Below are 22,621 nucleotides of genomic sequence, written 5' to 3'. Positions count from 1 at the left end.
ACAATTGGCCCGAGGACATTGGACCAAGATTGTACCATCAGGTAAACATTAATGATGACCTTAGAACAGTTGGAGGCCAGGAGGGCCTCCCATCAGGGGCCACCATTAATGGGAGAATAAGAGAAAGGAGAAAGCACAGAAACCGTATGAAGAGTCCATAGGTCTGGCGAGGGCATGACAGGATGTCGCTGAGGGTTTTCCTAAAGGAGGCACTGGTATAAATGTCAGCGATAGAGAGGCCTGTGTTGGAGACCAGGATGTCCTTTTTAAACTTCTTCCTACCAGATTTAGTCAGGAGAGCAGGATAGTCGATAGAGAAGCAGTTAGAAAAGATAGGAGAGAGAGCACCATAGAGTAGGCGGGGAGAGAATAGCAAGCGTGGGAGGGAGGCGGTGGGAGAGGGATACTAGATAAGGACGCTGGGAGGGGTGCAAGCAGGAGAGGCGAGACAGACAATTGAACAAAACAACAAAGGCTCAGACAGTAGAACAGTTGGCTAGGTGAACGCTTTGCTAAGAAGGCAAGAACCAAAGACAGCACTACTTTCACAATGTAGTTTAACAATGGAGACAGCACACCTAGGTCCGAGTCCTGTACAGTGGGAAAAAGGTTTCACAATGCAATTTAAAAGTTTCCACAAATGTCACAGCACTATTCAAGCGTGGCATGGGCTAACAAAACAGTATTTTAATTTAGTATTCTAGTGAAGGCGAGGTTGTATGTTGCAGGGTTTCAGGGTAGAGTGAAGGCTCTACTCCCCACCCAAGCCACTCATACCTTATTAGTCGCTGCCAGTTGATGGATGGCCACTGGCTTCCCCTGCTGACACCTGCAGACACTAGCTGGTGCCGCCCTTTGCCTAGGGGCCCTTAGCCACAGTGGCTGCACAGGCAGAGGGCTGTCCTGGGAGGGTCCGTTAAGTGTAGCAACCTGGCCAAAAGGGGGCAGGGAGCAAAGGCGAGGGAGAGTTACCCAAGGGGGTCGGAGAGGAAAAGCACTGCACACGAGGGCCTGGGGCTGAAAAACACAGATGATGCCACCAAGAATCAAAGGCCCAGGAGGGTCTCGAGCTCACAACTCACCTGGGGTCGCTTGGGTGAAAGAGGAGCACTCAACAAATTCCGGTGACTAGGCCAGGCAACTGGCACACAAACAGCCCATCAGGGGAGGAGGTGCAGGCTGGGAGGAGGCAAGGCGAAGGAAAGAATTGCACACAGGGGCCTGAGGCTGAAAAAACATCATGCCACCAAAAACCAAAGGCACAGGAGGGTCTCGATGTCAGTAACTCACCTGGGGTCACGTATGTTTTATAAAGCCCTTAGTTAGCACCAGGTTCGTGCTTTTACTTGTGTGATTTTCCAAAATGGCACCTTGTGCATTCGTTTATTTTCAGACCTTTGTTTTCCGCGATTGAACCTTTTCTGGCTTTGTCAAATGAGCTGTCTCCATGTTTCAGATTTAAATTCTTTTTACCACTGTCATGTTTGCTTTTTAAAGTAGGGTCACTATCCCTTTGTGGGCCTTTGGGACTGAAGCACCATTTTTTGGAGTTGGGCATGCACCAAACATCTGTTAGAGGTGGTAATTATAAGTTGCCATTTCAGGGTAGTTTAAAAAGATGGGGGAAGCTGGCATTAAACTGTTTTTCTGATCTGGGATGCAGTCTTCTCGTACCAAATTCATCCCCCTCTGCAAATGAACCTCGAGCACTTCCAATGGAGAAACCTTTGTGCAGTCCGATTTGGCTTCACAAAAATATACGCTGATGTTTTCAACCTAACATTTTGGGCTTAAATATTTTGTATGAAGGAAACACGTAGGGCCTGATTTACAAGGCATGTTTTAATGGGATTGCGCCATTATAGAATGTTTCTGTGAATCAGGCCCCTTGTCTTTTGGTAAACTGTGGTTACACCCTGTGTACCCATGGGAAATTTCAGTTCCACTCAGGGTAAAATTTAAAGGAAAGGTTCTCGATCATGCATACCACTGGACCCTAAGAAAACCTTTCACCAGGTACCTGCGTGGCTGGGCATTAAGTTTGTCGGTTCAGTGCAGAGGCTTGGATGTCACGGCTCCTGTTTTCAGTTGGCATCCCAATGTCCTAAAAGAAAATTCTGTTTGGTGCCTTTGATCAACCAATGGCTTGGAGAAAGAAAAAATCTGAGGGTGTAGGCATAGAAGGCATTGTGTGCCCCTTATCACACGGATCGTTTGACAGCAACACTCCCATCAATGCCTAGCTAGCTTTAACTTTTATAACCCAGACCTAAAAATGCAATGGCAGAATACTTTTTAGCATGTGAATCTAAACAGAAACACAAGACATAGAAACACTGACTGATAGCGCGAGGATTGGGATGAGAATGAAATTGCTACATCTGTTACTCATTTGGGGGTCCTGCACAGAAGTGATGAAATGTGAAATGTTCAAAATGTTTGGTTTCGGCGGGGCGGTCGGGGGGGGGGACGGATGCTTTTCAGCTTTTGCATTGCTCTCCCCACAGGCACAAATATGTTAATTCACTGAACAGCACACAGCCTAAACTACTGGACAGATTTGCATCAAATTCAAGACAGGTCTGTCAAAGCCACAGATGTACCATTTGGTGGTTTGGTGCAAATCCATCCAGTATTTATTTTTATTTGGAGAACAGGATGCATCTGGTACAAATGCCATCTCTCCCCACTGTGCATTGTGGCAACTGAGGCTCTTCAGAACCGAGTTAGGATTTCTTTTTTCCATCAATGTGAGCTGTCCTCACAGGAATTGTGTTAACTTCATTGTAAAATATTGCACCCACTGTATTCCCAGTTCGTCATGGTAGTGGGACAATGACCCTTAATGGGGCAAAGAAATACCATAGTGCACAGTTTAGCAGCATACTGATGAAACTGAATAGGACACTGGTTATGATATGGTATTTGTCACACCACTTAGTTTTATGTTCATTTAAAGAAAATTCAGTGGAAAAATGTGTTCAAGTGAGGTTAAGGTGACTGATCAACGTAACAAGACTTGAAATTCGGTGTGTGTTGTATACTGTGCCACATTAATTTGAGCCCCTGTTGCATGCCCACTGACAGACAGATGACATCACCAATGACTTCAAAAGAAACTAACCCATTTATGACAAATGGGGGTAGCAGTAGACGCTCAGTGTTTTGGGGGGGGGCGGGGGAGTTGCGGGAGAGGGCTATTCTCCAATACATTTGCAAGTTAAAATATTAATCAACAGGCGGTTTTAAAACACTTCCCATTGACAAAGCAGCAAGTGCCTAGACCATGGCATAATGAAGTGCCTAGACCATGGCATAATGAGGAAAGCAGCAGATAATCACAGATGAATCACTACTCAATTTTTCAATTTTTTGACAGATTAGCAACATTCTATGTTCAACCCTTGATGGACCTTTCTCTGAGCAAAGCTCTCACAAGAGTCAGCTAGGATGAACGCTGGAATAGGAAGCCACCCAGTAAATATTTTGCGTTATCCTCACTCTGAAGCAAGTTCCTCTTTGCGTCAAGCGGTTTTAAGGTCACCAGGATTAAAATGCATGTTGGGAGTAGGTCTGCTCATAAGGGCGAGCTATGGAAAGCACAGTACAATTAAAAGGGCACCCAAACACTACAGTGTTGCAACAAATTATTAACCCACACACCATCTGAATGTTTCAAGCAAAACCTACCAACAGAAACATTAACAAAAATATTGCTTCATAGCTTGCAATACGCAGCCCATAAATAATGAATACATTCCATGCAGCACACATTATACACTCAGTATCTCAATCAAGCACAGTAGGGCAATCAAAGAATTCAGATTAAGTAATTTGGGTAGAGGGGATTATATTAAAGAAAATTTGGCATAAGTACACATTTTACCTGTGCAAGCAGGGCAGTACCTCTGGTCATTTCATTAACCGTCACATCTGCTTCCGAAGAGAAATGATCCTCATCTTTTTAAAGCAAAGCACATTTAGAAATTTCAGCCATGCACAAAATAAAGTAAAAACGTTTATTCACATTTTCAAGCTCATATTTGGCAACTAAAGCTTAAACATGGAGGTTTTACCTCCCCCAAAAACTGAATATAAACAAAATTAATATGGGATCATATGCATAAATTAGTAAATAGGATACTTCTACACAAAAGATATTTTCTAAAGAAATTAGCAGTATTTTTTCAAATGTTTTATTGTAGTAAAGCCCGGTATTAAAGAGGTACTTTCACGCATCATTTAAAAAAATGAAACTTGCTTGCCTCCATCATGGGCCAGCCTACTCCTCAGCAAGTTCAAAGCTCACGGCCGGCCTGATTCAGCCCTTCAGCCTTCCAAAATTGATAAATGAGTAATATTAAATTGTGTAATTAGAGTTTCAATAATTAAGCGGGAGGAATCTGGCATGAAGCGTTAAATAAGAAAACAAGGCTAAAAAATGGGCCCTTCGAACTGCTCAATTGGCGAGACCTTTGTTAATCATTGCACTGTACTTTTTTTCAAAACAAATATTAAGGCCACTATTCCCAGCATATTTCACAAAACAATATTCTGCTTCGTGTAAAGATCATTAAATTAATCGAAAAGATTGAAGGTACAAACCTCAATTTTGATTTAATTTGAAAACAAGTTAATGACCAACTTACAATAATCATACCTCGCTCAGCTAAACTTAGTTTCCTTTGTGTAAATGGAACCAGGTGTCTCCTCATTTGGTCACGACCTCAGACTGCACCGGATATTAGAGCAGCACGAGATGAGGAGCAGACTGGGCTAGTGAATGCAAAGGATGTGTGGACCTCCTGATTGAAATACACCTTCTGAATAAATAGCCGGCAAGGTTCAAAAGTTAGAGCCCCAAGTTAATTAGGGACTGCCAAACATTTCCAAGGATGTACATATTCCAATGGAAGCAGAGTTTACACTGCGCAACAAATGAGTACTGCCTAGTGCGTTGTTACGTGAAACATTTAAAAGCCAGAAATCCAACAAGGAACAGAAGATAAGTTACTCACTGTAGTGACTAACCTACTCTTAGTCCCCTTTCCTCCATACTGCAGGGGTGTCCCTTCCAAGCGACGGGAGACAACCTTTTTCACCAGAAAAAACCCACCCCTTTAAATTTAGAGGTGCACGGGGGTGCGGCCCTGGGAGCATGCGCTGCCCTGATTCTGCCCTCTGGCGCCACACCTCTGTCCCCATAGATGCGTCGACAATGGATTTAACATTGCCCAATGACACCAGTTTTATTAGGGGGGCAGTTGGTGGGACATATGGCGGAAAGGGGACGAAGGACTAAGTACGTTGGTCACTACAGTGACTAACTTAGAATTACTCTTAGTCCTATGTCCCCTTTCCTACATACTGCATGGGCAATTACAACTGAATGTAGCCCCAGGGTGGAGAGGGGACCCTCTTTAAGCAAATAGGTTCCTGAGAAGTGCCTGTCTGAAATCTGCATCAGATCTAGAGCCGGCATCCAACCAGTAATGCTTGTAGAAATCCGAGGGAGTGGCCCAAGTGACCGCCCTGCTTATGACTTGCCAAGGGACATGGCAGTGAAATACGATGGCCGTTGCCTTTGCCCTGACTGCATGGGCGTGCATTTTCACCGGGAGCGGCTTGTGCTGGCCCTCATATGCTTCTTTGATGGCTGAGACCGTCCAGCGGGATATGGAGGCCTTGGAGGCCTGATGGCCTGGTCTTGCGCCTCCAAATGTGACAAACAGGGCGTCTGATTTGCGTAAGCCCTTGGTCCTGTCAAGGTAGAATTTCAGGGCACGCCCGACATCCAGGCAGTGTAGAACTCTGTGCCTCATCCTTAGGATCAGTAAAAACGTAGTAAGGACTATTTCCTCGTTCAAATGGAAAGCAGACGGCACCATAGGCAGAAATGCTGGATGTGTCTGCAGGACTACCTTGTCCCTGTGAAAGGTAGTATATGGTTCTGAGGAAATCAGCGCCTTGATTTTGCTGACTCTGCGAGCCAAGGTGAGGCCGACTAGTAAGGCCATCTTAATGGTGACCAGCCTGATGTCCGCGAATGCCATTGGCTCAAATGGTTTGTGCGCCAGGGCGCCCAAAATTATGTTCAGGTCCCACACAGGGTGTGGCCTCTTGATGGGCGGGTAGAGCCTTGCGAGCCCCGTCAAATGCTTGACAACTGGATTGGAGGAGAAGACCCCCCCCGCCCCTCCTCTGATTTCCTGTAAGCTCCGATGGCTGCGAGAGAAGTGCAGCAGGTATCCACCTGCACGCCTGAGTGGGCAAGGTGTGCCGGGAAGGAGAGCACATCGGCCACAGTACATGCCAGGGGGGGTCGCTATCCTTGGAGTCTGCCCAATGGCAGAACCTGGTCCATTTACTTTTATACTTGGCCCTGGTAGCCTCGCTACTTGGCCCTGTATGATTTGCAGATTAGCCTGGGAGAGGTGGAGGTGCCTCCGCGTTACCTGCTCAGGAACCACGCTGTGAGGTTTAGTTTCTGTGGCTCGGGGTGACCCTGCCCCCCTGCTGCACCAACAGATGTACTGGGCCCGTCGGAAGGTGAATCGGCAGCATCTGAGAGGCTGAGCAGCTCTGAGAACCATGGCCTGGCCGGCCACCATGGAGCTATTAGAATGTTGAGCTGGCGAGACTCCTTGATGTTGCAAATCACTCCGAATCAGCAAAGTGGGCAGGAAGGCGTATGCTGTCATGCTGTCCCACCGAATCTGAAATGCATCGCCCAGGGAGCCGGGGCCCTGAGGGCACTTCCTGTTGTACCAGGTGGCAAAGAGATACACCTGGGGAAGACCCCATCTGTTGAAGATCTCCTGAATAACTAGGTTGTTTAGCTGCCACTAGTAATTGTCCGATCCCAACCTGGTGAGCCTGTCCGCCTCCAGGTTGGATTCCCCCGGAAGTGGACTGCCGTTAGGTAGATGTCGTTTTCCAGGGCCCACTCCCACATGCTGATTGCCAGTCTGCACAGAGGAGATCTGGTGCCTCCCTGCTTGTTGACGTAGTACATGCTGGTCGAGTGGTCTGTCTGGATGAGGACAACTTTGCCCCTGAGAAGTGGAAGGAATGCTTCGAGTGCAAGCCAGATGGCGTTCAGCTCCAACCAATTGATGTGGTACTCCTGCTCCTGTCGAGATCGTCCAGGGTGGCTCCCCAGACCTCGAGGGAGGAGTCTGTGGTGATGGTGACCTGCGGGGTGGGGGGCCGGAAGGGCTTGCCCGTCTGCAGGTTGCAGTCCATGGACCACCATCTCGGATGGAGAGCCCCACTCCTGGTTCCATGAGGCCGTGAAGTGCAGCTGAATCCTCCTCATCCTCAGTCTCACGTGTGGGACGGCTAGTAGGACCGCCGCCAAGAGATGCTGGTACCACCATGCCAAGGTCACCTCTGCTGAGGAAGTGGGCGGCAGCCCTCTTAATTGCCAAGCTCTTGTCCTCTGACGGAAACACCTTCACGGAGCACGTGTCCCAGATGAGGCCCAAGAATGTCAGATCTGCGTGGGCTGCAGGTGCGACTTCTTGAGATTGAGCGAAATGTGAAGTGTGTTCATAAGGCTATGGGAAGAGTGGTGAACCGCTTCCAGAGATTTAGCCCCGACAAGCCAGTTTTCGAGGTAGGGGTAAATGTGGCGGCCCTGCGCTCTGAGGAGCCACAGTATTCATGAGTCTGGTAAAGACCCTGGGGGCCGAGTTGCGACCAAAAGGAAGGACCTTGTATTGGAAATAGCCCATGATCCTGAACCATAGAAAGGTACAATGGGGTTGCCAGATCGGGACGTGTAGGTACACGTCCTTCAGATCCAGGTAGCACATCCAGTCTCCCCTGAACAATGTCTCCGTTATGAAAGCTGGTGTAACCATCTTGAATTTTTGTAGAGGTCGAGGGTGGAACGATCCAGCACAACTCTCAGGCCTGCCTGGTTCTTTTTCTGAATGGTGAAAATCCTGGAGTAAAAGCCCAAACCTCGCTGGGACTTCCTCCACGGCTCGGCTCTCTACGAGCGACCGGATCTCCACCAGAAGAGTTGCTGTCCCAACTTGGAGTGGAGGGAGGAGAGGCTGGGATGGGTAGGTGGTACCCTGTGGATAATATGGAAAGGATCCAGGGGTCCGCGACATTCTGGCACCAGAAATGTGCATGGAGAGCAAACCTGCGCCCCCCACTGGAAACACGTGGACCTGGAGGGGCGTGTCATGCCCGCTTTCCCTCGGAAACTGTCACAAAGGAGGGGGACTGGAAAAAGGCCTTACTCCCCGCCCCCCCTCTTTAGTTGCTTGCACCGATTTGGAGTCGGCAAGCGGTCAGGCTGCCTAGATCTCCGTTCCTGGATGCCGCGGAACCCTCCATATGTACGCCCCTTGTCCAAGCGCTGCTGTGACTGGTTGTACAATTTGGGCGTGGTCTTTGTCAAGAAGGATAAAGACTTGGCTGTTTCTTTTTGTCCAGCTCCTCGACCGTGGTTGAGTGGACGAGGGTCCCCCGCCCCCTCGAACGGCAGGTCCAATATGCATTCCTGGACGTCCGGGTTGAATTTCGTTGCAGAGCCAGGCTGTCCTTTTCATGTCCGTGGCAATACAGATGGCACGGCCAGAGGTGTCAATATGGGCCATGGTGGATTCCATGAAGTCCTGCGCCATAAGCTTGGCCACCGCCAGTCCCGCTTTGAAACGGGATTGGCTCTCCGCAGGGAGTTCTGGGAGAAAGTCTGCAATTTCCCACCAAAACCTTTGGTTAGAGGCAGCCAGCATGTAATTGGTGATGGCCTGAGGAAGATGCAAAGACGCGTTTGAGTACAGCTTCTTCCCGCACGCCTCCAAGATCTTCTCCTTGCCTAGCAGCGTCACTGAGGAGGAGGCTGAGGATTGATGCTTGGAGTATATAGTGATGCCGCAGCGATCACTGAGGAGTGCGGCTGAGGATGGGCCGATAGCAGGAGTGTATCCCCCTCCATCTGCCTGTACTGGGCGTCTAGGCGTCGATTGACCGGCTGGGCAGAGTGGGGCTTGTGCCAACCCTTTTTGACCGGGGAGACTATATCGGTCTGCAGTTAAATTCCTGTTTTGGCAGAGGAGCACCTTGTGAGGACCTCAGCAACCACCCCTTCTGCCGGTTGCTCGACCTCTGGTTGAGGTAGTCCCAGATACTCTGCCAGACCTGCAAGATGCTAGTGGAAGGCCATGGCTGACGAGGGCGTGTCAGGATCCGCAGCCTCATCCGTATCCTGTGGGTCAGGCGGATCCTGCGTAGGTGGGGGAGTAGCAGGAGCCGGAGGCTGGGGTAAAGGGACCGGAGCCAGAGGCTGTGGAGGAGGCTGGAGCGGAACCGCCTGAGTAATCGGCTGGGGGGTCGGAGGCAGAGGCTGTGCCTGGTGCGCCAGCGGAGGAGCCTGTGGTGCCAGAAGCATTGGAGGCAGCATGTCCCCAATGGCATCCCTGAGGATAACCCCCAACCGAGGGGACTTCATGGGTCTGAGTAACCTCAAAGAACCTGTCTTCACAGGCCGGAGGCATGGGAGGGGATACTGACAGGGTAGCGGGAGGCTACTGGAGCCGCTGCATACCCTGCCCCTACAGACGCAGCAGGAACCTGCCCTGCGCAAATGAAGGATAGGCTGTAGGCCACGTACCTGGTTGAGGCCAGTCCCACGTTGACACTCGTTCCTCGCCGAACTCCTGGAATGGTGTTGGACAGGTGCCGATGTCTGAAACGCAGCCATTTTGTCGAACTGCCGGTCATGTGCCTGTGTCGTGTTGCTCAGCTCGCTGGGCCCAGCCTCCTCCAAGACTGAGTGGATCGCAAGGCCTACCCTGCTCTCTGGCCTAGACCCAGTAGGTGGGACACCCTCGGCCCGGAGGCCAGTAGAGCCACGTTTAGGCACCCCCCTCGGATATAGTGCCGGTACTAGGGCATGGCCCCTCGGACATAGTGCCAGTACTAGGGCATGGCCCCTCGGGTGAAGACCTGGTAAAAGAACCTTCCAGTCCCTCATCACTGTCGGCGGGAGGATCCGGGGATCCCTGGGCCTGTAGCTGGAGCAGCCTTAGTGCACGTGCTGGTACAAGGACCAGCGCGGTCCCTCCCGCACGGGCAAGTCCTTGGGAAGGAGTCTCCCTTGCAGGGTGCGATGGAAAATAGAGGCCCTACCTTGGCCCCGGATCGATGTTTCAAAGTTTGAGGTCCTCTGGAGACAACTTCTGGAAGAGCTCCCTCCACCTGGCAAGTCTGTTCTTCAGCGACCTCGATGACGGGGCATTGCACGCTGTACAAGTTTGCCAACCATGGTCTGGAAAAAGGCAACGTAGGCAGAGGGCATGGGGTCTGAACTTGGAAAGAGCCTGTTGCAGGATGGACACCTGCTGAACCCTGCGCAATTCTACTGCGCCGGGGAGGAGCGTGGCGCCCGAGACCAGAGTACCTGAATTATAAAGAAAAAAAGACAAAGAAGTATCCGCATGTGGAATAACATGGCTGAAGCCAAACCCAGGTGCGCTGGCGAATTCGGCTTGTTCCCGTCGACGCGCAAAAGGGGACTGGGGTGTGGTGCCGTAGGGCAGCGCATTCCCCCAGGGCTGCACCCCCACGTGCCTCTAAATTTAAAGGGGAAGAAGGTTTTTTCTGGTGAAAAAGGTTCTGTCTCCTCCCTGAAGTATGGAGGAAAGGGGACGGGACGTAAGAGTAATTAAATGACCAAGCCAATGCAGCTCGGTTTTATAACTTCATAAAATACAAAGATTTCACCCATTACTGTGCTTCCATCGGTGAAAATGCTTCCCATCTTGCAGGGTAGTATTTATGTTCAGTAGCTGCAGGATGTGGCTGTACAACTTTCGCACTTTACCTGCACATCCATATTAATGTCTTTCCGTTTGGAGCCATGCACTTTAAAGCAAAGCACTGGGAGCCTCTGCTACTAAAAGAAACAAACAGCCCATGAATGAATATATTAATATTCCCAAACCCAAATCCAAGAGGTAAGCTATGCATCTGTTGACATGGCTTTTAACAAGTTTATTTGCCGATTTACAAATATGATGCATCGAACCAAGACATTTGCATGTGTCAGACTACACGCAAGCGCCTATTACACAGGCTCATCTGGGTTGTATGTCTGAAAATAATCGTATGAGAGTTTACAGAGACATTTGTGCCATATTAGAAGCAATGTAAAACCAATCCTGGCTTTTAGTTGCACATCATATTGCATTCTGGTACACGTATTCCTGCATTCATACGACAGGTAGGCAAAACATCATGCAACACATTTCCCATGATTTATAGAAAAGGATTCAAGAGCTATGTTCCAGCATATTTGTATAGAAAAGGCGTGTACATGAAATACAGAGGTCAGTGAAAAATGTGCATGGTGGTTCTCATTGCCTTTCGCAATCTTTAGATTTTTCGTACTCCGTTACTTTGCATCCATTTTACAGACCTCTTGCAGGAGAGAAATACTACAATTCTGAGTGGGCGGTCATTGTATTCATTTTTAAGCAAAGTGATCAAATGAATGCTATTTATTTGGATAATGCGATCTGCAATTAAAATGAAGCATCGTTACCAGATGAGTCCATGTCACTGGGAACACTGTACTCCAGTTCTGTGCTTTGCTTTCTTTTACTAAAGACACACGTTTCAGAATGCCATTAGTGGAGAAATGAAAACCTGCCACTGGGTGAGTGAGTTCAATACAGAGTCCTCTGGCAAGCGTGATCGATTTTCAAAGCAATTGGTGAATCTGGTTTCAAAGCTTAAACGTAACTCGGTGAGAAATCTAATCTCCCAAGAAAAACAGAACTGGAGAGGTGCTTCTGGGAAAGACCAGACAAGACCCTTTGGCCACTTAAACCTGTAAGAGGGTTTGGACAAGGCCTAGAAATAGAACACTAATAAAATAAATATGAAAAATAAAAATCGACATCACTGACCCAGTACGGCAACCATACCAAAGGGGGATAATCTATAGCCACTGCAATTCTGTGAGGAACACAAGGCCCAGGAGAGACTCCTGGATGAAGAGTGACATCACAGCCTGACAATAACCCCCAAGCAGGGGCAAAGAAATACATGCTCATAGGAGTGTGTTGAAGGTCTTGATACTTGCCCAGAAGAACACCACGCAGATAGAGGGTGAGAATATCTAGGTCTGATGGTAACCCAATGACTGGGGTTGGGGAGGAAGGAGTACTTGCTGGTGTGTCAAAAAGTAAGAAGGGCACTAAATCTTTAGGACTGAAGCACGAGAAAGCAGCCCACACCAAACCACGACATTTGCTATGGAGAAAATGTGAAGTGGCTTGAAAAGGTAGTGGTACCTAATCAAGCATCTCTTCATTGTATAAGTAGCTTCAGAAGAAGAAAGTCCTGGCACTGCTACAGAGAAAAATGGGTTGCACATGGAAGGAAGGACGAGGTGGGGCCCATTTATATTCCTAGCAACAGGAAGATTTCAATGTTAAGTTGAGAGCAGTGTGAAGAATCCTGCAGACCCCTCACTGAAACCCTGGCTACAGTCTACTCCCAGGTGTCCAGGGGAAGGCGTACTGCGGGAGGATCACCAGGGTGGAGAAAGGGCCCAGGGTGGTGAAGAGATTATGTGGGATATGAGACAGCATTTTTCCTATGGAAGAAACTTCCCAAAGTACCTAGGGAGTTAATGGCTTATTGTCATTTTAAATGCCCCCAACTCATGTTAGATCACGAGTTGTGGACTTTAATGTCAAATCTGAGCAAACTTTACCAAAAGAAAGATCCATTTTGGTATCCCCAAACTAAACACCTGCCTCAAACCCAAGGGGACACTATAAAAAGAAAGTGGAAATGTTGTCTACAATAGACTAGCTTCCTTTGTAAAGGCTAATCTTCATAGCCCCTCATTTAATGACTAAGGGAATTAAACCTACCCTTAAAAGTAATTCAAATATGCTGCAACCTAACTTTGTTAAGAAACTACAAGTACCAGAATCCTAGAGAGACAGACAAGGAAGAGGGCTGAAGAGGCATGCAGACGTAGTCGGGCAATTAAGCCTAGTAACCATTGCATTAGTCGGGCAATTGAGGCTAATATCCCGCACCTAAAAATGATCACCGAACCTTGGAGGCAAAAAAGCCCCCTCAGAGAGAGGAAGGAGTGAAGGGACCTGGAACATTGGAGTGCAGGTAGTGGCAGTAGCAGCAGAAAGAAGACAAGGCTGGCAAACCAAGTAGAAGTGGGAGAACAGGAGGGACGCCAGAACATGGAGACAGCAGATTTCACCTGTGTGTTCTGAGCGAGTCCTGTCCTCCCAAACCCCGAAGCGCAGAGGCTGCGCAGCAGAAAATGCACTGGAGAACCTGTTTCCCCCACGAGAACCTGATTGCTGAGCTGCAGGAGCATTGAACACTGAGGCAAGAAGCAGTTGTCAAGTTGAGGGCCTTGGAAGCAGAAGAAACCCCGAAGACGTGTGGCCAGACCAGAGACACCTGCTCAGGAGAACAGTGTGGGTCCCCCAGCGAGCCAAAAGTAGCAGAAGTTGTATTTCAAGTCTGGCAAGCAGTGCGAACCACAGAGCAAACGCTTCAGAAGCTGGTGAGTGAAGCACAGCGTTCTAAAGCATTGCTCAAGTCTTACTTGTTACAGTAACCAGTTCCTTTGCCACTCGCCTAAGACTTTCAGCAAGCAGACGGGAACTGCTGTATTCAAAATCCCTTGAACACTGGAATTGTAACACGCGTATAAAGTCTTCTTACTCGCGTAGAAAGCCAACACTGTTAAACCCATTGTTCCAATAACTGAAGACATTGAAGAGTGGCCGTGTGTGCTTTATTAAGAGAAGGGAACGCTGTGAAGACCCTCACAGAACACTTAACGCTGACAATATTAAGTTACAATCTTGACTGTGGGAAAACTGCATTGACAAATGGTTGCATGTGCCTTATTGAGATCCCCAAGGAGGCTTGAACGCTAACCTTTTCTTCTATGGGAAAACAATTATTCAACCACTTGTAAAGCTTGAAACGGACATCAAAGAGTGGTTGTGTGTACCGAATGGTATTTTGACCTGAAAGACTGAATCTTATACTTTGTATAAAAAGGACATACCTTTCATTCACAAGAGTATACACTACTGAAGAAACAAACAAGCATTGGCAAGAGGTACACCGTACTAAGTGAAGCTGAACCTTTCTCAGAGTCTAGAGCAATCCAGCTACATTGTGAATTTACAAACATTAAAAAGGCCTAAAATACAAGTGCATAAGTGTTACCTCAAGCGAAGAGCGGCACCAAGGCTTCTGGGTGATTGTATGGGCTAATAGCTGGGAGAAAGGCAAAGGAAGATTTGGGGAAAGGGGAACTACCTGCTTGTAAAGAATCCTGAACAATCTGTAATGCCCAGAGAAGAGTGCGTCTTGCAAGCAAACCCAGGTTATTATTGTTGTGGCAGTTAGACAAGAAAGGCAGAGAGGCTGTCGCTTTGAAGAAAGGAGTGCCTTGCCTACCTGAAGAGGTTGAAGTATCTTGTCGAAGTCGGTCTAAAAGGTCATTGAAGCTGTGGCAATAGTTCCAAGCATTGGAACTAAAGCGGTGTATCTGGTCATCAGTAGATGCTACATTGTAGTTGTTGAAACTAAGGTGAAATACAGTGGGATAAGAGGTGTCTATTCTCATGGTGAAGTCAGTTAAAAAAAAAAATCATTGATTAAGTAGAAGTAGCAGTGTCAAGAATGCGTCCTGACAAACATACCCTTTGGAATGTCAAAAAGTCATAACTGTTAACCAAGAACTGGTTAACAGTTTGGATAGTACATTTTCATTGAGCGGTGGCGAATCTACATATGATATATAAAGCATTGTGGCTAGGATTACCATTAGGGCTATTTTTCCTGGAAGTGAAAAGTTGACGACTTTACCCAAAGAGGATTTGTTACCATTCCAACCTTGTTGATGAACTGCTGTTTTGACTTATGAATTACGTAAAGACATTTTAATTCTATGGTTACAATTCTTTTTTAATTAAGTGACTTTGAATCCTGGGGAAAGGAGATCTCCTAGAACATTAGATCATTGAGGAAATCTTATATTGTTTGTTATGTTGATTGCCATCCTTTGTTATTTATGTGTTTGTTTAGTGTGAGGGCCAGTTATTCTATGTTAAAGTATGGACCCTTAGCTTTTATAATAGGCAGGGCAAGTGAGGTATTTTGATATGTTTTCTTTACAAATAAAATGACATCTTTTGAAAGATCTTCAGTTGTCTGCCTCGCATTACTGACCCCTCACAAGGCAAAATAGCTCATCATATTACATTATCAAGATACTCAGACATTTCATGTCACTTGGTCATTAGGCATTTTGCCCATTAGGACGTTCCAGCAGCTTCCCGTAAGGGTACATAGGTGGGCATGTATTGCCTTTAGGTTGTCAAGTTAATGAATAATGTTTGTGGATAGTATTACATTTAGAAATATAAAAACTAGTATAAAGAAGTCATTATCTACTCAATGTATTTACATTTCCAAAGAGGACGTCTGAGCTACAAATGATCTGTGACTCAATGTAGCACTACATGTTTCAGGCATGCAATTCCTCATTCCTCAGGCGCATGTCCACTTCTACAAAGAGAACACCACTGTTGGTGTACTGTATGCACAAATTCCAAATCATACTTCGCAATTGATTTGAACACAATGAATACAGCAGGCCGGCTAAATATATATTTCAAGTCTTAGCTCAGTCTTTTTTCAGAGATTTACACTTATGCCTGTGGAGTCATTAGTTATATCTTTGAGTTTGACCAACTTTGCTTTTCATTTCTTTTTTTAACTTGGTTATTAAGTGGATATACTTTTTCAGCAGGCAGTAGGGAGCCAAGTCCTATAACCCTGTAAGTATTAGAAATAGAGGGCTGCATGCTAGTCTTCCCCCTGACTCCCGCCCCCTCTTCCCCGAGACTAGTTGTGGCAAATATAAGTTACTCACCATAGTGACTAATGTACTCAGAGTCCATAGTCCCCTTCCCCCATACTGTATGGGCGTCCCTCACTAGGGACAGGAGACAGAACCCTTTTCACCAGAAAAATCAACTTCCCCCTTTAAATTTAGAAGTGCCTGGGGGCACAGCCCTAGGGGCATTAGCTCTGTTGACTCCACCCACTGGCGCCACTACTCAGTCCCCTTTGACGAGTCATTAACATTGCCCAATGACACCAGTTCTATTAGGGGGGAGAATGGTGGGACGTAGGGAGGAAACGGGACTATGAGTAGGTTAATCACTACAGTGAGTAACTTACAATTACTCCTACGTGCCATCCCCTTTCCTCCATACTGTATGGGCAATTACAAGTGAAGGTAGCCCGGATGGAGAGTTGCCCCTCGTAAGAAAACATTCCTAAACACTGCCTGGCCAAATGCCATGTCTGACCTGGCGCTGGCATCCAAGCAGTAGTACTTGCAGAAGGCTGAGGGAGCAGCCCACGTTGCCGCTTTGCTGATCGCTTTCCAAAGAGACGTTGCGTGGCAGACTAACGCCTTGGCTCTGATGGCAAGGGCATGCATGTTTGCTGGCAACGGTTTGTGCTGCCCCTCATATGCCTCCTTGATGGACATAACTATCCAACTTGCTATGGAAGCCTTTGAGGCCTTACAGCCTGGTTTTGAAACCCCCAAAGGTGATGAAGAGGGTGTCCCATCTGCAGAAGCTCTCGATTCTATCTAGGTGAAATCTTAATGCATGCATGACATCCAGGCAGTTCAGTACCTTCTGAGCCTCATCCTTAGAATTACCGACATTCTTTGCAGACCCCATCTCCTTGTGCAGGTGAAAGGAGACTACCTAAGGAAGAAATGCGGGGTGTGTTCTCAGCACCACCTTGTTTCTGTGAAATGCATATGGCTCGGATGCCACCAGGGCCTGGATTTCACCAATACTGCGTGCCGAAGTAAGGCCCACTAGTAGGGCCGTCTTGATGGTAACTAGCCGGATGCCCACTGAAGCCATGAGCTTAAATGATTCATGCGCTGGGGCGCTGTGCCCAGCACCACATTAAGGTCTCAGACCAGGTGGGTTTTGTTTTTATATGTGGGTACAATCTGGTCAGACCAGCCAAGTGCCTCTTAACCACCGGGTTAGTGGATGAAAAGACCTCCTCCCACGAGTTCTTGTAGCCACGATGGCCGTCCGATATGTGCGACATGCGTCTTCCTGCACCTTTGAGTGGGTGAGGTGCGCTGAGGATACAACATCATCCAAAGAGCAGGTTAATGGATCAATTTCCTTTATTTCAACCCAGTGACAGAACCTTGTCCACTTGCTTTTGTACTGGCTCCTAGTAACATTGCTCATGGTCCCTTGTATGAAAGGCAGGTTAGCCTGGGACAGGTGGAGAGGTTTCAGGGGAAACTTGTTCAGGAACCAAGCTGCGAGGGCTAAATAGTTACTCACCGTAGTGACCAACAAACTCTTAGTCCATCGTCCCCTTTCCTCCATACTGTATGGGCGTCCCTCGCGAGGGACAGAAAAACCTTCTTCCCCTTTAAATTTAGAGGCGTGCAGGGGCGCCGCCCTAGAAGCATGTGCTTGCCTGACTCCGCCCACCAGTGCCACTCAGTCCATTGACGCGTCGACAATATGCAACATTGACGAATGACACCAGTATTCTTTTGGGGGTGGGGGGATGGTGGGACGTATGGAAGAAAGAGTATGTTAGTCATTATGGCAAGTAATTACTCTTACATCTCGCCCCCTTTCCTCCACACTGTATGGGCAATTACAACCGAGTGTAGCCCTAGGGTGGGGAGGAGACCCTCCTTAAGCAGCAGGTTTCCAAAAACTGCCTGACCGAAAGCCGCGCCTGACCTAGAGGCCACACCCAGACAGTAGTGCTTGCAAAAAGCTGAGGGGGTGGCCCAGGTGGCCGCCCTACTGATGACCTGCCACGGAACATGGCGTTGGAACGCAATAGCCGTGCTCTTGGCCCCGATAGCATGAGCATGCAAATTACCCGGAACTGGCTTGTGCTGCCCCTCATAGGCCTCCTTGATGGCCGCGACCATCCACCTAGACATGAGGCCTTCGAAGCCTGATTCCCTGATCTTGCACCACCAAAAGTAACAAAAAGGGCATCCGACTTGCAGAAATCCTTGGTCCTGTACAAGTAATACTTAAGAGTGCGACTGACATCAAGGCGATGCAACACTCGGAGGTTCATCCTTGGCATCAGAGAAGAAAGTGGGTAGAACAATCTCCTTGTTAAGGAGAAAGGCAGATGAGCCCTTGGGTAGGAAGGCAGGGTGCGTCCAGAGGACCATGTCCTTGTGAAAAGTGGTGTAGGGCTCTGAGGCCACGAGGGCCTGGATCTCGCTGACCCTGTGAGCTGAGGTGAGGCCCACGAGCAGAGCGGTCTTTAGGGTTACCCACTTGATGTCTGCGGAAGCCATTGGCTCAAACGGTTTGTGGGCCAAAGCGCCCAATATCATGGTGAGGTCCCTGGCTGGGTGAGGCCTCTTTATGGGTGGGTATAGTCTGTGGAGGCTTGCCAGGTGCCGCATGACCACCGGATTAGAGGAGGAAAAGAGCCCTTTCTCTGCATTCCTGTAGGCACCTATGGCTGCCAGGTAAGTGCACCATGTGTCGACTTGCACTGGAGTGTGCGAGGTGTGCCGAAAAGGAGAGGACATCATCCAAAGAGCACGAGAGGATCAATATCCTTTGAGCTGGCCCAATGACAGAATCTATACCATTTGCTCTTGTATTGGCTCCTGGTAGCTTTGCTTCTGGCGCGGTGTATGATCTCCAGGTTAGCCTGCGATAGGTTTAAGCGTTTCAGAGTGACCTGTTCAGGAACCATGCTGCAAGGGCTAGTTTGTGATGAGCAGGGTGGAGGACCCTGCCCCCCTGCTGTGTCAGGAGCAGAGCTGGGCACAGCGGTAGGTGAATGGGAGGCCCGACTGATAGGCTGAGCAACTGAGAACCATAGTCTCGCTGGCCACCAGGGAGCCATCAAAATGATGCCGAGGTGACACGATTGCTTTATCCTGCAGATTACCCTGTGGACATGGGAAGTGAGCGGCAAGGTGTAAGCCCTCATGTAGTTCCACTGTAGCTGGAAGGCATCGCCCAGGGAGCCGGGGCCCTGCCCCTGGGCGAACTGCTGGGATTTCTTGTTGACGTGGGAGGCAAACAGATACACTTGGGGCTGCTCCCATGTGCTGAAGCTTTCATCCAGAACCAGGTTTTTCAATTGCCACTCGAATTGTCCACCCCCAGTCTGCCGAGTGTCAGCATCCAGATTGACTTCCCCCGGGAGGTGGACCGCCATGAGGTAGATGTTCTTCAGGGCCCACTCCCACATGCTGATCGCGAGGTTGCAAAAGGGAGGGGATCTGGTACCAAGCTACTTGTTCACATGGTACATGCTGGTGGAGTTCCAGTCTGGATAAGCACTGTCTTGCCCTCAGAGAGAGGAAGGCTTTGATGGCCAGCCATATGGCCTTCAATACTAGCCAGTTGATGAGACTCCTGTTCCAGCCGGGTCCAGACTCCATGGACGTTGTGGTTATCCCCATCTCTCGAAGGAAAGAGCATCATGACAGTGACCTGAGGGAGAGGTTGCCGGAAGGGCTTGCCCCGCCGTAGGTTGAAGTCCGCGAACCACCAGAGGATGTCCGGGTGGAGAGACTTGGGAATGTCCACAGGCTCCGATTGTGAGCCCCTCTCCTGATTCCAGGAAGCTGGTAAGTGCAACTGTAGCCACCTCATCCTGAGTCTTGTGTGGGAGACGGCCAGAAGGACCGCCGCCATAATGCCCAGTAAGTGTTGGTACCACCAGGCCGAAGACAGTCCTGGAGAGGAAGTGAGTAGTAGCTCTCTTGATGGCTGTGATCTTGTCCTCTGATGGAAATACCCTCTCGGAGACAGTGTCCCAGATGAGGTGCAGGAAGGTCCATTTCTGCGTGGGTTGCAGCTGAGATTTGAGATGGATAGTAAACCCAAGGTCGTGGAGTGTGCTCATAAGCGAAGAGGTGGTGTGAAGAACCGTCTCTGGAGAGGGGGCCCTGGCGAGCCAGTCCTCGAAGTATGGGTAGATGTGGTGGCCCTGAGGAGAGCCACCACTGCATTCCTCAGTCTGTAGAATACCCTGAAGGCTGAGTTGAGGCCGAAGGGAAGAACCTTGTACTGGAAATGGCAGCACACGATCCTGAAGTGCAAGAAGGACCGATGAGGCTGCCAAATCGGGACGTGTAGATAACCGTCCTTCAGATCCAGGGAGCACATCCAGTCTCCCCTGTTCAGTGTCTCCGCAATGCAAGCTGGCGTAACCATCTTGAATTTTTGGTTCGGGTGTCTGAAAAATGTTGGCGCCATGATTGAACGCGAGAGGCAAGCCTGCTTGTACCGGAGACACGTGGACCCGAAGGGGCGTGTCATGTGTTTTTTCCCTCCAAGGTTGCTGGGGGGGAGGGGGTTGTAATACACACCCCCCCCCCCAGCGCCTTTAGTTTCCTCCGATGCCGACTCGGGGAACGGTCACGTTGCCTGGACCTCTGCTCCTGGAATGGAAGCCTCAGAACCCTCCAGGCACCCGCCCCTTGTCAGAGCATGGGTTGGACTGGGTGTACGCCTTGGGCGTGGCCTTAGTAAGAATAAAGACTTAGCAGTCTGAGAGCGGTTATTTTTATCTAATACTTCATCCGTGGAGGAGTGAAAGAGGTCAGTACCCTCAAATGTAAGGTCCAATAGGCATTCCTGGACGTCCGGGTTGAACTTCGTAGCCCGGAGCCAGGCCATCCTTCTCATGTACGTGGTGATGCAGATGGCCCAGCCAGAGGTATCGATATGGGCCAGTGAGGACTCCATGATGTTGGACGATACCAGCCTGGCTTCTCCTAGTTCTGCTTTGAAGCAAGCCTGGCTTTGGGGCCGGAGTTCCGGGAGGAAGTCCGATTTCCCACCACAGCCTTTGGTTAGCGGCTGCCAGCAAGGCATCAGTGTTGGCTTGACAGGTGCAGGGAGGCGTTGGAGTGCAGCTTTTTTTCCCCCCATACGCCTCCAAGATCTCCTTGCCTAGCAGCGCCGAGGACGAGGTGGGCGAGGACGATAGGCTTAGAATAGAGTGACGCTGCAGCGATCACCGAGGAATGCGGCTGAGGATGAGCCGAAAGCAAAAGTGTACCCCCCCTCTAGATGCCTGTACTTGCCATCGAGGCACTGATTGACAAGTTGGGCTGAGTGCAGCTTGGGCACCCCTTCTTGGCCAGGGCAACAACGCACTTCTGCATCGGGATCCCAGTCTTGGAGGGGGCGGCCTTAGCTTGAGGCCTTCTTTCAGGAACCCCTCCTTGGGCTGCTCAACCTCGGGCTGACGAAGGCCCAGGTATTCTGCCAGGGCTGCAAGGCGCTTGTGGAAGGCCTTCGCTGACAATGGTGTGTCTGGGTGGTCCTCCTCGTCAGTGTCCACCTGCGTGCTCGGAGGATCCAGAACTGGTGGAGGACTACTGGTGTCGTGGGCTGTGGTTTGGGAACTGGAGCCTGTGGAACCGCTTGTACTGCCGGTGGCACGGGGGCCGGAGCAGGAGCCGGCAAGGGAAGTGCTGTGGCCTGAGGCACCGGAGCCATTGGAGGAATGACTAAAGGTACCGGTAGGATGACCTGAGGGAGCAGGTCCCTGATCGCATCCCAAAGGATATATCCCATCTGCAGCAATCACATCAGCGCCAGAAACCTTTCGAAGAACCCGTCTTCGGAGGCTGAGGAGGTGGCAGGAGATATTTGAGTGCCCATGGGCTGCTGGTGCCGGGCGCACTCTGTATGGGATGCAAGGGGAACCTGGCCTGCGCTGCTGATGGATGCGCTGTAGGCCATGCTCCTGATTGACCACAGTCCCACCTTGTGACTCGTTCCTCGACTCGCTCTGCTGGAGGTGGCATCGAACGAATGGCCATTTTGTATGGCTGCGTGCCACATGCCGAAGCCATGGTGCCTGGCTCGCTGGATCCAGCTCTGTCCAAGATGTTTGGTGTTGGATCGTAGGGCTTATCCCGCACCTCAGGCCGAGGCCTGGAAGACTGAGCCCTCGGCAGAACTGCTGGTAGTGCTGCGTGTGAAGGCGCCACCTCGGACATGATGCCGGTACCAGGGTGTTGCCCTTCGGGAGTACAAGAACCTTGCGGTCCCTCAGCAACAATACCAGGAGGAGTTGGAGACCCCTCGGCCGAAAGGCCGGTAGCTGGACTAGCCTTGATACGTGTGCTGGTAGTAGAGCCCGACAGGCCCCTCCCAGTCAGGCGCTACTTTGAAAAGAGTCGCCCTTGTGAGGTGCAATGGTGAATAGAGGCCTTATTTTAGGCCTCCATCGAAGTTTGACCAAGTCCTTCAGGTCCTTAAGAGGTGACGTCTGGAAGAGCTCTCTCCACCTAGCTAGCCGGTACTTCAGTGCTCGAGGTGTCAAGGCGGTGCACGCTGAGCAACCTTCCCAGCAGTGGTCGGGCCAAGGCAGCGGAGGCGTGGGGGTCTGATATGGGGGAAGAGCCCCTCGCAGGCTGGACACCTGCTGAAGCATGTCAAAGTCGACATGCGTGGGGGGGGAGGGCCGGGGGTTGGAGGTTTGGGGTAGAGCGTGGCGTCTGAGAACCAAGTATCTA

The 22,621-nt window shown here is 49.6% G+C and overlaps 1 protein-coding gene across 3 annotated transcripts in view; it reads right to left on the bottom strand.

Moving 5' to 3' along the window:
• AKAP1 (A-kinase anchoring protein 1) overlaps positions 1-22,621 on the bottom strand; it is a 970,220-nt gene that overhangs the window by 56,096 nt on the left and 891,503 nt on the right. For all 3 annotated transcript variants that reach the window (XM_069614626.1, XM_069614627.1, XM_069614628.1), the window contains one exon: positions 3,887-3,960. In XM_069614626.1, coding sequence (XP_069470727.1) covers positions 3,887-3,960 — 74 coding nt within the window. The remainder of the gene's footprint in view (positions 1-3,886; positions 3,961-22,621) is intronic.

The sequence above is a fragment of the Ambystoma mexicanum genome, chromosome 9 (genome assembly GCF_040938575.1).
Source record: "Ambystoma mexicanum isolate Mex_15411 chromosome 9, UKY_AmexF1_1, whole genome shotgun sequence".
In the NCBI taxonomy this organism is placed as follows: Eukaryota; Metazoa; Chordata; class Amphibia; order Caudata; family Ambystomatidae; genus Ambystoma; species Ambystoma mexicanum.
Note: the sequence above shows the minus strand (reverse complement) of the source record. Positions and strands in the feature narration are given on the sequence as shown.